Below are 15405 nucleotides of genomic sequence, written 5' to 3' on the forward strand. Positions count from 1 at the left end.
AATATAATAAATCCTATCCATTCTTTCTTACATCCCAATAACTTTCCACAATTAAACCCTATTTAATAAATCTTACCCACATCTTACCCAACCTAGTGCAACATACTTCCCTGCTGATCACTTCCAACCTCAATCTCACTTCTTTTCCTCTGTATTAGTTAAAATCAACTTTCTTATTATCTACCTTAGACATAATCTGGACTAGGACTAAAGATCTGACTTTAGAGTATCATGAAAATGAATTATTTATGAATATGGGGGGGACAACAATGCCATAAATTATGTGTTATGTGCCGTGATAATACGATTTGCCAAAATCTCTGGTAAGCCAGTAATGTAGATATTTTCTACTATGGCAGTCTGACCAAAAATATTAATCCATGTGGCTAATGCAGCAAATCATTCAAATTGGACTTTGGCTTTCTCAATTATGAAACATAAGGATGTAATATGCTCTCTTATGCTTCCATCAGTAACTTTTTTTTTTTTTTTAAGATTTTATGTATTTATTTGAGAGAGAGAGAGACAGAACACAAATGGGGAGTAGCAGAGGGAATAGCAGAGGGAGAGGGAGAAGAAGGCTTCTGCTAAGCAGGGAGCCTGACACGGGGCTCAATCCCAAGACCCCAGAATCATGACCTGAGCCGAAAGCAGATGCTTAACCAATTGAGCCATCCAGGCACCCAGTAACTTTTTTTTTTTTTTAATTAAAAGGTTTTATTTATTTATTTGTCAGAGAGAGCACAAGCAGGGGGAGCAGCAGGCAGAGGGAGAAGCAGGTTTCCTGCTGAGCACGGAGCCCAATGTGGGACTCGATCCCAGAACCCTGGGATCATGACCTGAGCCGAAGGCAGAGCTTAACCGACTGAGCTACCCAGGCCTCCCCCCAGTAACTTTTTTTTAAAAGATAAATATTTATTTTAGCGAGAGACCATGCACGTGGACGAGAAAGAGAGAGAGAAAGTGTGTGCACGTGCAGAGGGAGGGGTGAAAAGGAGAGGGAGAATCTCAAGCACACTCCTCACTGAGCATGGAGCCCAGGACCCTGAGATTATGACCCGAGCCAAAATCAAGAGCTGGATGCCTAACTGACTGAGCCACCCAGGCACCCCACCCATCAGTAACTTTTAAAGGGAATGTATTTCAAGTATCTTGGGAAAAATGCAAGAGACTCAAAACTCTTAGAGCAACTGAATAAGGCAGGCGGCAAAAGAAAAGTCAGGAAGTTTATTTTAAAGAGCAACAGAAATTTTTGTTGGATTGATTTTTACCTTAAATTTAGGAACAAATCTAGTAAATTCCTGGTGCCAATTGTTAAGTGTAGAAGCCGGTGAAATTATTAAGAAAGGTCCCCAGATGTTCTCTCTCTGAAAGACAAAAACTGGGTCAGCTAACTGAAGGAAAACTGAAGATATTTAGTTCAAAATTATAATCAATGATGAGAGCAGTTTAAGAATAAAGACTACATTATAACAAGAGAAATGGTGCCTAGCTCCTACATCTCCATACTCAGTAATAATACCCTATGTTAATAATAACACAGGCAAGGAATTTGCTCAGAGAAACCTTGAGACAAAATACCAAGCAATTACTCCCACCCCCACCACCTATAGGTCCTAATTTCTATCATTCACAAAGCACTTAACAATATCCTGACTTATAAATATTGCTTTGCCTTATACGAGATGATCATAACGATTTTGGAGCTTTTGCTTTTTTCAAAATGTTTCTACATATATTTTCTCATTTAATTCTCACAGAATTCCTACAAAGTAGATATTATCCCCACTCTGCAGAAGTAGAAACTAACCCTCAGAGAATTAAAGTGAAGCCAGAACAAAAGAGGTTAGATGAATTGCCCAAGTTTACATTGTTTATAGTCAACACAGAGTTCAGATGTGAACCTGGGTCTCCTGGTCTAACTAAGTACAATGTCTTTGCCACTGTGTGACTGGCTCTGGACAGGGGAGGGGGGCAATATGTCAAACCACACATTCTCAGTAACTATTCTAGTCTCGCAAACCAAAATACTTCATCACACCATGTCACCCTTTAATGATCTTGAAGGCAAGGAGTTAAGTCCTACTGTCCTCATATGCTCCAAAGCCCAGCATAGTACTGGATAATGGCTGATTCTCACCCCAGAATCTAGAGTGCGAAAGATAGAAAGACTGCATCTACCCACCTCAGCCAGATGGGCCAGGAGGGCAATACTCTGCACTGTTTTACCAAGGCCCATTTCATCTGCAAGAATGCCATTAATGCCCTGGGAAAAAAAAATACACATAGTCAATAACCTCTCACATTCCATCACACAGGATTCAACCTACTGTCCCAAAGAACTAATCAAACTGTCAAGACTGACTAGAAATACCATTTCAGCGCTATTACGCACTGCTGCAATGATTCCTTTTGCCAACTCCATAGCTACAACTATGAATCATGGTACCTGAGGCAGTTTTTCAGCAAATTTAATCCAGGCAAAAAACCAATCAGGTTTACCAAGACCACCTAAAACTATGTATGTGATACAAATATTCTCCAATAAAATTTCAGGTTAAAAATATAAAAACATCTTTCTGACTCTTGTCAGAGGATAAAGCATTTCAAAAGGATGAAATTTAAAACATTGTCTTGTGCTCATTTCACGATACACTGAACCAATGATTTTAGGAAAACACATAAGGGTATGGCATAGTTCTAAAATTCACCTGTTCATAGAGATTAGCCAACCAATTCATGCCTTTCAGCTGATAGCCTTTTAATTTGCCATTAAAAATTGTAGGCTGTGGAATATCTTCCCCAGCCCGGATAGATGGGTTTGCCAGGCTGTAACTCTCCCCAAACCCAGTGCCAGACTTGTTTGCTGCCCGAAGGGCAGCTGCTCGACTTTCTTTTGCATCTTCATCAAATGACCTTGTCTGGAAAATAAAAACGTCAGAAGAAAAATATGAGGGAAAAAATGAAATTCAAATAAAGTTCATAATGACAGTATATCTACTCTGTGATAACTGGAACAAAATTTCTGATAATATTATGTAATGTATTATGTATAAAGCACAATATATGAGGGGCGCCTGGGTGGCTCAGTCATTAAGCAGCTGCCTTGGGCTCAGGTCATGATCCCAGGGTCCTGGGATTGAGCTCTGCCCTGGGCTCCCTGCCTAGCCGGGACCCTGTTCCTCCCTCTGCCCCTCCTCCTGCTCATGTTCTCTCACTCTCTCTCAAAAAAAAAAACCCCCACAATATATGAAATATTACTAATATTTAAAAATTAATCTAGCAATTATATTAAGAATATGCTTTTGATGAGCACACATATTATACGACTATAAACCATATTACATGACTACTTGCTTCATCAAGGAATGTGTTAAAAATCTGATATAAAATTTGTTTTGGGGAGAAGGTCAAGTTTATCCTGACTTGGATGCTGTTACATGGAGTTCCTATGCAGTATATTCTTTACTTACTTTTACTTAATTTAATCTAACTGCAGTTTTCTTCCGATTTCATGAAATACCACTATATCAAGAATTAGCAAGTTATTATTAAGGTGAAAGAAGGTCCTAATATAGCAGTATTCTTAAGGCAATGATACAGCTCTCTTAACAAACACCACTGTGGTCTTTTCCACTAAACAACCATGATGCATTTCACACTATATTGCCCATGATTACTCAAGATGACAAAAAAACAGGTCAACTGTCCTAGTTTCAATCAACACACTCCTAAAGCTTAGACAAGTGAATGCTCATTTTCCACCCTTTCTCAATTATGCCTACTTTTCTAAATAGAATCACAACCTGCACCCAACACAATCACATATGTACACATCTGCCAATGCTTTTAATTGAAAAATGAGTAAGACTAAAGGAAGACCACCCAAGTGAAAGGTTGTAGGGCATTTCTGGAGCCCCTTACAGTTTCTTTTCATTTTAAGACTCACCCGAGCTTGATGAATATGATAAGCATTCTCAGCATTCTTCAGGGCCTGAGCTTTGAAATGGTTACTATCTGAAAAGGAAAACTTAGAGATTATCACACGTCATTAACTGATCTCCTTCAAAGATGCAACTCACACCAACATTGTCAATCCCTAACTCCCCCAATTTACTCATCCCTAAGCTCACAGAGAGTGAGAGAGCAGAAAGGTTCAAATTACATGACAGAGGTAAGGACCCAGAAGTGGCTATGAACGCAGAGGGCTGCCATGATCTCCAGTAGCTGAAGCCAGCTCAGAGAAACTGCATCTACCCACCTCAGCCAGATGGGCCAGGAGGGCAATACTCAGGAGACTACGCTCATCGCCCAATCCTGGCGATGTCTTGCACAAAGCAATGACAAAGCAAAGCAAAGCAAAGCAAAACAGTGGGGATTCAAAATTGTGATAGATTTCTGCTGGGTGAAACTATTCCCAAAGAAGAAATCCAGACATGTGTAAACCCCAAGATCCTTGCAAGCATACTCATTCTTTTTATTCTGAGCTCAACGTGATCTTGATCACTATTCAAATTTCACCCCAATTCCTCCCTCCCTTTATGGTCACAAAAAGGCCACAACTGAGGGGCGCCTGGGTGGCTCAGGTCGTGATCTCAGAGTCCTCTGAGCCCTGAGCAAGGAGTCTGCTTGTTCTTCTCTCTCTTCCTCCACCCATTCTCTCTCTCTCAAATAAATAATATCTCTTAAAAAAAAAATACAACTGAACAGTCTCTTTCTCATGCCTGCCTTGTTGTAACCAAGAATCTTGTTATGTGACAGATGATTTTCTCTGCTAGACATTTCACTGAATTCTTCTGATATAATATTCTCTATTTCTACTAATAAATCAAAACATATAAAATATTCCCAAACTTACAAGATCATATAAACACACCCTTTCCTTTTCAAATTCTTTAAAAGTTATTTTGTATGTTTGTTTTATTCATACTTTCCCTACTCCAGTGCAATAAATTCCCCTTTACTAATCATTACCTATCAATCAAGACAAAACTTACAAGAACTAATCACGTGTATAACCTTAGATATAAAAAAATGGAGGGTACCCACTTCCTCTATGTCTTGATTCAGGACTCACCATAATCCTCCTGTGTGATGTTAACTACCACCCCTCCACCAATGTCAATTTGTCTTTGGGTAGAACTGTCTTCCAGTTTCCTTAGAATTTCTTCCTGAATTCCATCATGACCCATGTCTCGTTTGCGACTCATGAAATGGGCATACAACTCTGTTTGGGTGATTAGGAAGTTCAGTTTTCGCTGTTGCCTCTTGGCCTAAAAGGGAAGAAAGTTATTTTCACTAAATAGTCAAATCATCAATCACATCACATCAATTCTGTTGATTTGGTGATCAACAGAATTCACCAAATCTATATATAGTTTGCATATAATTCTTTTACAAATTCTTTACCTTTAGAAAGGTAGTTAATTGCTAATGCACAATTTTATTATAACCAAGTCAGTGGTACTAAAAGCAAAGAATAGCTTTTACTTATATCTTAAAAATGTAAACATGTGAAAAGATCTTCATCACCAAAAGTCAAAATAAGTGACTAGGAGCTATGAATTATTCTGAAAGTCCATGTAGGAGAAGCCAATCAAAGGAAGAAAACGCTCCTAAAACAGTGTATAGTTGATCTGTACACTGATCAAGTGCACACACACATATACTTAGTCACTGCTTTGCATTAACTATTTTATAATAAAACTGATTTATCCTTGATCCAATACCTCAAATGAAAAATAAAAACATAATAAGGAAGTTAGCCAAGAAAGGAGACCAGTCCTAAAGTATGCTACATAAAACTATGCTCTCTAAGATTTTACAGTACTTGAGCGAGATTCAAATGAGAAGGAAATCTGAAACACGGTTTTAACAGAAAATGGAGTTATTTTTCATAATGGATACAGGTGTTTGTTTACTATGTCAGCAAAGCTAGTGTATTATCAAGAAAACCTTTCCAAATTAAAACAAAAAAGTAGTATCTCCTTTAACCTTAAAAAAGTCAACCACTATGCGTTCAAATGAACAAGGTAAATTAAAGGAACAATAAAGTTTCATCACAAATAGTTTTATTTCAAAAGATCGCAGAAAAACATAGACATAACCAAGAAGGAAACTCATTGGTTAACTATCAACAAAACTGAGAGAATGTCTCACAAACCTAGACTATAAATCAGGCTGCTTGCAAAACTTGAGGATCTGTGACCAACTCTCAAATGCCTCTGAATTCAGAAAGTATTCCGGATAGCATCAGATGCGTCCTAACACACTAATATGTTTATCTTGCATGTGAAGATAAACGTTACCCAGGGGACTTAGAACTGGGCAAAATCCATATTCATCCTCAAAGGCATGAGATAAAGGACGGAAGATCAAGAGCCCAGAAACAGCCACAGCTCTGCTGTGACGGAGCACTACCCAGGCCTGAGAGCAAACCTTAACCAATCCCGATTCCCTTCCTCCAGGCCTCAACTTTCCTTCCACACATCCCAACTAGTTTGCCCACGGCAACACAATGATTTTGTTCTCCTACTCTCTCCTCTTGCTTCCCTGAACAATCTACTCACCTACATCAGCTGACATCAAACTTAGAAGAGCACTGGCTGAAAGTTAAACCAGTGAAGCAGGTGGGGGATGGGTCTCAAAACTGGACTAGTTGTCTATTGTTCCTATCTGGCCCTAAATTTGGCAGCCAGCCCTGCTCTTCCAACAAGGAAGAAACTGCAGCCAGTACCTGGAACGAAGCCAAAATAAGCTGTAAGCGGTTTTCTTTTTCTTTCGTTCATCCCTCTTCTTTTTCCTTTTTTTGGTCCTCCAGAAATATACAGAGGAATAAGGCTACAAAGAACAGAAAAACTTGGCATAGAAAAAGAGAGGTGAAGGCCAGAGAGAGGGCCTAAATGAAAGGATAAAAACAGAATCGGTTTATCGGACTAAAGTTACTATCCTCAAACTTATGTCTTAAAACCCTTTTTCAATGATTTCATTGATTAATTTGTCATTTGTGTAGTACACACCGACCTATGGATATGGCTGCAGCAATCAGGGTTTCAAAATTTTATACTACTGTCTTACCTCCCGCATTTCCTCATCCAACTTCCGCTGCTCCAAGGCCTCCTTCTCTGCACGCTTGCGATGTTCCTTCTCCACCTTCTCATACTTCTTCCAGTACAGAAGCATCTCCTTGGTGAGGCGGCGGGCACGAGGCAAGGTCTCCTTACAGTTCTTTTGGGCCTGCAAGGCAGCTCGACGCACCTCCTTCATGCACTGGTGGGCAAGCTGCAGGTGACAATAACAGTCTCACAAAGGAGAAGACCCAACACCAGGGCCAGTTCTCCCTGAGCTCTACACCACAGCATTCCTCAGTCTGTTCAGTGCACACAGTCTTCCTATGGCCACATCTCTTTCTCCCTCAACGTGATTAAAGTCCATGCACAGTACTGTGACCCAGACCCAGACCCTGAGGTAATACATGGAATGAGAAATCTATACACATACTGCCTTAGAAGATGGGAAAAAAACACATAATGATCTAAGATGTGCTGGGAAGTTACAAAGTATTATCACACATATTAATAGTAACAGTCATTAATGCTAGGCTTCACTCTAAGCCTAACATATATTAAACTAATTTATTCTTCACAAAACCTCTATGAAGTTGGTAGTATCAACATCCTCATTTTACAGATGAGGAAACCAAGGATGAGTGACCAGCCCAGGGAAACAGAACTAAAAACATTACCTCATCTGATCTCACAGCTTTCAAAGGAAGTTTGTGCTACTTCCCTCTAAAGGAGGGTATTGATATTAACATTATCATTTCTTAAAGAGACTGAGCACAGGAAGCTTCCATGATCTGCCTAAGGAATCAGAGCACACTATGGTCTCATCCAAAAAGGTTCAAATATCAGAAATGTAAGGAAGAGCATTTTATTTTTAAAATAAATGGCGATGAGAGACTATGGACTCTGAGAAACAAACTGAGCATTTTGGGGGGAGGGGGATGGGTTAGCCTGGTGATGGGTATTAAGGAGGGCACGTATTGAATGGAGCATTGGGTGTTACACGCAAACAATGAATCATGGAACACTACATCAAAAACTAATGATGTAATGTATGGTGACTAACATAACAAAATAAAACTTAAAAAATTAAATGGAGAACATTTAGAAATTCTCTTAGATATTACTAGATTCATTATCAACAGGTCACAAGAAACAAGAGCAGCAAATATAAATATGTTCCAGCATAATATAAAATGGGAAATAGAAAACTATAATTTACCTTTCGGCTATTGGTGAGAAACAGGTTACGAGCTGAAGCTTTCTGCTTGTTGGCCTAAAATATTTAAAAACAATTATTTCATTTAGGAGTCCTTTTCAAATAAGATTATGTAGACTGACAATGTCTTTTATTCAACTCCTCAAGAGTTAAAAAAATTAAAGTCATCCAAACGCACCAACTTAGAAACACACACAAAGCTACTGAAGCAGTATTAAGAAGAATAAGCTAGTCCTGTGGCTGCCTTAAATAGAGTCTTCTGCATCCTTTTGGAAAGAATTTAAGCTAGATTTAAGGCTTGAAGTGGACTAGGAAAATATAACACCATACCCAACATACACCATCCTGACTAAAACACACTGCTTTCCAGAGCCAATCTGCAAAGAAGCTGAGAAAGTAGTCACTCACACACAGAAATTGTTAGGAGAGGTAAACTAGCCTCCCAATCTGTGATTCTGTCCTCCAACCAGGACAAACCTGCTGCTAATATTAATTTCTGCCAACACTTAAGCTTCATCTTCTCAAACAAAAAATTCCAAGGCAGACCTAACACAAGATGACTCAGCAGCCAACAAACCAGTCACAAGCTACTTATTGTCTTCCAATTCAGTTATAAAACAAAAACCTCAATAAAGAAACCTGATTTCCCCCAATGATCCACTTGACATGGGAGAAGACAGCATAGGCACAGCTGAGTGACTCTCTGACTGTTAAAGAACTCAACCCCCTAATTCTGAAGAAACAGTGGGTGCGAAGTTACAGACGGCCCAAACGCCATTTCTATAAAATTCCCACCTCAGACTGTCTGCTTATGGGAATTTTTAGACCTTTTATAAAAAACTTTCTTTTACTAATGCTTAAGCAGCTATTGCCACTTTAAAGACAAGAATCTCAAATACTGGGGCACCTGGGTGGCTTAGTTGTTAGGCGCATCTGCCTTTGGCTTGGGTCATGATCCCAGGGTTCTGGGATCGAGCCCTGCATCGGGCTCCCTGCTCAGTGGGAAGCCTGCTTCTCCCTCTCCCATTCCCCCTGCTTGTGTTCCCTCTCTCACTGTGTCTCTCTCTGTCAAATAAATAAATAAAATGTTAAAAAAAAAAAGAATCTCAAATATTTCTATTGAATTCCTGATCAGAAGTGCATCATTTAAAAAAATTTTTTATTTTTTTTAATCTCTACACCCAATGTGAAGCTTGAACGCACAATCCTGAGATTAAGAGTCACATGCTCTACACAATGAGCCAGCCAGGTGCCCCGCAAGGGCATCATTTTGAAGCCTCTTCACCAGGTACAAAGAGGGTTTCCCCATAACGTCTCCCAACAAGAATGTTCCTATCTAAACTTTCTCTCCAAAAATACTCACTAATTGGCATGGGGAGAAAAACGGTCATTGTATGGTAGAGAAGCACCAACACACCAAGTGATCAAAGCTATTATCATCATACTGGGACAGATGTGTCCTGTGCCTCCTAATATGTCATACCAAGAAGGATATGTCACTTCTTTGGTAATCCTGCCCAAAATGCATAAACCAAATCTAAGAATCTCATGAACTCAAATTCAGAAACAGTGTACAAAATAACAGGGGTATACTATTCAAAAATAAAAATGTCATGAAAGAACACTGTGTCAGATTTAAAAGAGATTAAAGAGATGTGACAACTAAATGAAACACGGAGTCCTAGACTGGATCCTGGATTGAATAAAAAAAAAAAGAAAAAAAAAAGGCCCTATAAAGGACATTACAGAGACAACTGATGAGAAATCTGAGTATGGTCTGTGGACCAGATAATAATTTTTATAACTGCACTGTTGTTCTATGAGAGAATGTCCTTTTTCTTAAGAAACACACATTGAACTATTACAAAGAAGTTCAGTACAAAGTGTCAAACTAATCTTCAAAACGGGGAAGAAAAAAAGTATGCATTTATATAACAAAAGCAAAGGAAGCAAACAATCGCTAAATATGAATAAAAGTTACATGGCAGTTCCTTGCATTATTCTTGCCATATCATTTTAAAACTTCTTGTTTTGAACTAATTTACTTACAGAAAAGTTGCAAAAAATAATAGTTTCCTTACATCCCTCCTGCTGCTTTCCCTAGTTTTAGCATCTTATATAACTAGAATACAATTACTAAGAAAGGAAAATAACACTGGTAAAATATTAATTAAATTACAAGTCTTATTTGAATGTCAACACTTTTTCCACTAAAATTCTCTTCCTGTTCCAACATCCTGTAACAGGATCCCCTGTATTTAGTTGCTTTTCTCCTTAGTCTCTTCCTGTATGTTACATTTCTTCAATCTTTCTCTCATGTCCTCAACACTTTTGAAAGGCACCAATCAGTTACTCTGCAGAATGTCCCAAAATTTGTGATTTTCTGGTATTTTCTCATGATTGGAATGACATCATACATCCTGGCAAGAATACCACAGAAATGATGTGTTATTCTCTATGCATCACATCAAGTTCACAATGTCAAAATTTTATTACTAGTGACTACTTAGATCATTTGGGTAAGGTAGATTCTGCCAATTATCATCACGAAAGTTACTACCTTTCTTTCTGTGCTAATATGTATGCTTACAAATTATTTCTCCTCTAACCTTCATCCTCTAATTACAGTCTTCATCAATGGATCCAGTCTGCAACAATTATCACTGTGGTATTTGTGTAATGATGGTTCTCTACTTCCTTCCTTCCTTCTGCACTCATTAACTGGAATTCTATTGCAAGGAAGAGCTGTTCCTTCTACCTTAACTATTTGCTTATTTATTTAAAACAGTATGGACTCACAGGTATTTCTTTTAATCTATATGTTAAAATTCAGTATTATCTTTTTTTTTTCTTTTTTAAAGTAGGCTCCATGCCCAGCAGGGGGCCAATTCAGGACTTGAACTCAAAACCCTGAGATCAAGACCTAATCCGAAATCAAGAAAAGATGCTTAACCAACTGAGCCACCCAGGAGCCCCATTATTATCATTATCAATTTTGGTGCTCAATTATTCTAACTTTGACCATGAGGAGCTCCTTTAGGCTGCTCCTGTGTTGTTCTGACAATCCCCCACACTCATCTTTCTTCAAGCACTTCCTTACTTTCTGGCACTCCAAGATGTTTAAGGCTCATCTTGTATTTTCCCTGCCAAGTTCTGGAATAAACTACTTATCCAAGGAGCTCTGGTTCCTTTTATTAAAGAATAAAAGGTGTTTAGAAATCAAGACCTGGGCACAACATATCCTCATTGTTACCGGGTCTGTCTCTAGGCACTCTCAGCAAACAGAGCTAGAAAATAAGTATATATGCATACTAACCTATGCATACACACACAACTATATTTCTGTACATATCTATCTGTGTGTGTGTGTGTGTGTGTATGTGTGTGTGTATAGAAACATGAATTCATACTGATAGCTCAGATTCCAATCAAATTTCAAGGACTTCACTTTAGCATTCCCAACAGTGACAAACTGGCTGTCAACTACAACAGATTTATTTATTTGTTCAATTCTAGTATGCATTTAAAGTAGTTCCAAAATTACTAACCCATTCCTTTGTAAGAAACACTTAGGACTATGTCAATCATAGCACTTATGTATAGTTCTTTTGGTCTTCAGCATTACATATGCAGTCAAAATACTGATTTCCTCAGTTACTTCAATGAGACCTTTTCTTTTCCCACTCTCTGCAACTTGATTATATTACTCATTTCTAATGCAGTTAAGCATTTACCCCTGTCTTTATTCCACTTTGCCCACATATCCCCTCAACCTCCTTCTTCACCCACATCCTGGTTGGTTTTAATGGGTTTATTATAGGGGTATGTGAGGAGTATATGACACATTACTAGGATTCTGAAAGGCAGTCCTATATATAAAAAAATGTACTTGAAGACTGCCCCCTCATTCCTGCTAACCTGTCCATTCCCCTCTTTCTACATTTTCCCCACCTGCCCCCTATAAGAAATCAACACTTTGATTTCTGGTTTATCCTTCTTGAATTTCTTTTGCATGAATGAGGATTTATTTGTGTATTTTCTTGTATTCCTGTTTTGCTTATATGAAAGGTAAATATTATAGATACCTGTTTTTGTTTGCTTTTCTCACTTAACAGTACATCTTAGAAATTACTCCATATCATCTCAGAAAGGTCTCCATTATTTCTTTTTAACTACAGCATAATAATCCACTGTGTAGATCTACCAGAGTTCAAGTCCCACATATAGGCATTTAAGTTGTTTACTTTATTTTGCAATTAAAAATAATGTTGTGAGGCACCTGGCTGGCTCAGTGGAGCTTGCTACTCTTGATCTTGGGATTGTGAATTCAAGCCCCACGTTGGGTGTAGAGATTATAAATAAATAAACTTTAAAATAATAACAATAAAGCTGGAATGAGTAACTTTGTTTACATGTATTTTTGTATTGCTGGAGATAAAGCCTCAGGATAATTTCTAGAAGCAGAAATGCTGGTTTGAAAGGTTAAGTGCATATGGAGATTGTTAGGTATTGCCAACTTGCCCTCCAGAACAGTTCTCTCAAATTTGCATTCCTAGCAGCAATGTATGAAAATGTCTGTTTCCCAACAGCCTCCTTAACAGAATGTTATCATATTTTAAAATTTTTGGCCCTGTGATAAGTACAAAATGGTATCTAGGTATTATTTTAATTTAGATTACTCTAATTACGAGAGACTTTAAACCTTTTAATGTTTGAGGGCCATTTTTTCTTTTTTAAGATTGCATTTATTTATTTGACACACACACAGAGAGCGAGCACAAACGGGGAGCAGCAGGCAGAGGGAGATGAAGCAGGCTTCCCGCTGAGCAAGGAGCCCGATGTGAAGCTTGATCCCAGGACCTTGGGATCATGACACGAGCCAAAGGCAGCTGCTATACTGACTGAGCCACCCAGGCACCCCAAGGGCCATTTTTATATCTTTCTTTTGTCAATTTCTATTCATGTCATTTTATTTGTCTACTGAATTTCTGGTCCTTTGTCCCTGAATTCTTTTTCTCATTGTATATATTTATTGAGATATAATTTAAAAATTTTCTCCAGCTTTCCTGAGATACAGTTGTCACACAACATTGTGCAAGAGTAAGGTGTACAATGTGTTGATATGATACATTTATATATTGCAGAATGATTACCGCGATGGCATTAGCTGACACCTCCAACCTGTCACATGATTGTTTTTTGTGGTGTACATAATATAGTATTACAGTTCTGTGTCTTTGGATGAATTTATACATGCAGGTTACTGCCATCCGAATTACAACATGAAATATCCCCATTGCAATAAGTTTATTTAGCGCCTCTTTCCACTCAGTTTTACCACACAGGTACTTCTGTGTCTTTTTTCTTTCACAGAGCATGTTTTTTAAATGCATCCATGTTGTGTAGATCTCATATCTGCCTCTTGTATGGGAATCATTGCAAATCATTACAATGTGTGATCTTTTGTGTCTGGCTTCTCTCATTAAGTTCTTTATGGAGATGAAGAACAAAAAGAATTGGCAGTGAAGCTTGTGGAAAGAATTTGAGATTCTATAGTGGGACAAAGGGAGATGTTAGGATCTTGGCAGCAGCCAAAATGGACTATTTTGTAGCCAACAGAATGGTCTGGGAGAGTCTTAAAATTGGAGCATATGCTGAGTTGGAAGGAAGGTATCAGACGATCTTTATAAAGCAGGGAAGCAGGTAGGCACCATCAGGGGATCCTGGAGGCGCATCTGTATTTCTCTTGGAAGAGCTGGTCTTAACTTCCATCCCAGCTAATTGCTGTTGTTTGGCTTTCTTGAGTTTTGCTCTGTGGTTCTTGAACCAAACCTGCAGTACTGTGGGATGTATCTCCAGTTTTGAGGCCATTTCTTTTTGAAAGAGGTGCTAAATAAACTTACTGCCATGGGGAGCAGGGTATGGGTTCTTCCTGGACAAGAACTCCAAATCTGCCAATTGTTTCTCAGTGAACATTATTGTTTCCTTTGTGAATGCTTCTGGTGCTTTCCTTTAAATCTGCATTTGCTGCTGCAGCCTCAGAAGTTCCAAGGGTAGTTGGTGATGACTAAAAGCCCTCTCAAAAGTTACTTTAGGAAGGTCTCCTGCACCTGATATCCTAAGATCAAAATGTGTCCCCAATCTCTGGTCCTGTGTCAAAAGTATCCTTCAATTTTTAAGAGTTTTCAATATATTAGTGATAATAGCCCTTTGACTGTGATATACAATGTAAATAATTTTTCCCACTTCATCAGTTATCTTTTGTCATGAAAAAATTTATTTGTATTTAGTCAAATTTACTAATGTTTTCTTTCATTGCCTCTGGGTCACACATAGAAACTTTTCCTATGCAAAGGTTAAAGAAGAATGTAATAGCTTTCTTCTAGTCTTTGTATGGTTTCATTTTTTACATTGAGAACCCTAATACGTTCAGAGTATATGTGTGAGAAACATCTAATTTTATCTTTTTCCAAAGGCTACCTAGTTGTTCCAGCATGATTTATTAAAAAGTGCATTAGTCTACTCTGCTGTTCTATTTGCTTATTCATGTGCCAGTAATACATTGTTTTAATTATAGAGATTTATAGTGTATTTTAATGTTTGATGGTGCTTTTTCAGTTTCTCCAGCAATTCTTACACACTGACTTTTTTCTTGAGGTTAGTATCAACTTTTTTTTTTTTTTAAAGATTTTATTTATTTATTTGACAGAGAGAAACACAGTGAGAGAGGGAACATAAGCAGGGGGAGTGGGAGAGGGAGAAGCAGGCTTCCCGCAGAGCAGGGAGCCTGATATGGGGCTCGATCCCAGTACCCTGGGATCATGACCTAAGCCAAAGGCAGACGCTTAATGACTGAGCCACCCAGGAGCCCCTAGTATCAACTTTTCTAAATTCAGAAAATATTCTGTTCATTTTTCTATTAGGATTGCACACAATTTATAAGGCAATTAATTAAGTAAAATGCAAACAACTGGTGAGTAACTGAGTAAAGGGTATATGGATACTCCTCACACAATTCCTAAAATTTTCAAATTTGAAATTATATCAAAATAAAATGTTATCAAAACCAAACAAATTAAAAGAGTGCTTATACATCTTTCTCTTGCATCATTCACATTTTTT

General features: G+C 38.1%; 1 protein-coding gene and 1 pseudogene across 3 annotated transcripts in view; both read right to left on the minus strand.

Moving 5' to 3' along the window:
* Positions 1-15405, minus strand: part of INO80 (INO80 complex ATPase subunit) — a 133004-nt gene that overhangs the window by 79187 nt on the left and 38412 nt on the right. For all 3 annotated transcript variants that reach the window (XM_025883691.2, XM_025883689.2, XM_073876822.1), the window contains exons 8-14: positions 8287-8340; positions 7078-7281; positions 5078-5273; positions 3950-4017; positions 2712-2921; positions 2186-2266; positions 1272-1367 (exon numbers count right to left, since the gene is read on the minus strand). In XM_025883691.2, coding sequence (XP_025739476.1) covers positions 1272-1367; positions 2186-2266; positions 2712-2921; positions 3950-4017; positions 5078-5273; positions 7078-7281; positions 8287-8340 — 909 coding nt within the window. The remainder of the gene's footprint in view (positions 1-1271; positions 1368-2185; positions 2267-2711; positions 2922-3949; positions 4018-5077; positions 5274-7077; positions 7282-8286; positions 8341-15405) is intronic.
* LOC141370039 (divergent paired-related homeobox-like) overlaps positions 13766-15405 on the minus strand; it is a 2069-nt pseudogene continuing 429 nt past the window's right edge.

Source organism: Callorhinus ursinus, unplaced genomic scaffold (assembly GCF_003265705.2).
Source record: "Callorhinus ursinus isolate GAN/ISIS: 27379988/994484 unplaced genomic scaffold, GSC_fseal_2.0 scaffold25, whole genome shotgun sequence".
Lineage (NCBI taxonomy): Eukaryota > Metazoa > Chordata > Mammalia > Carnivora > Otariidae > Callorhinus > Callorhinus ursinus.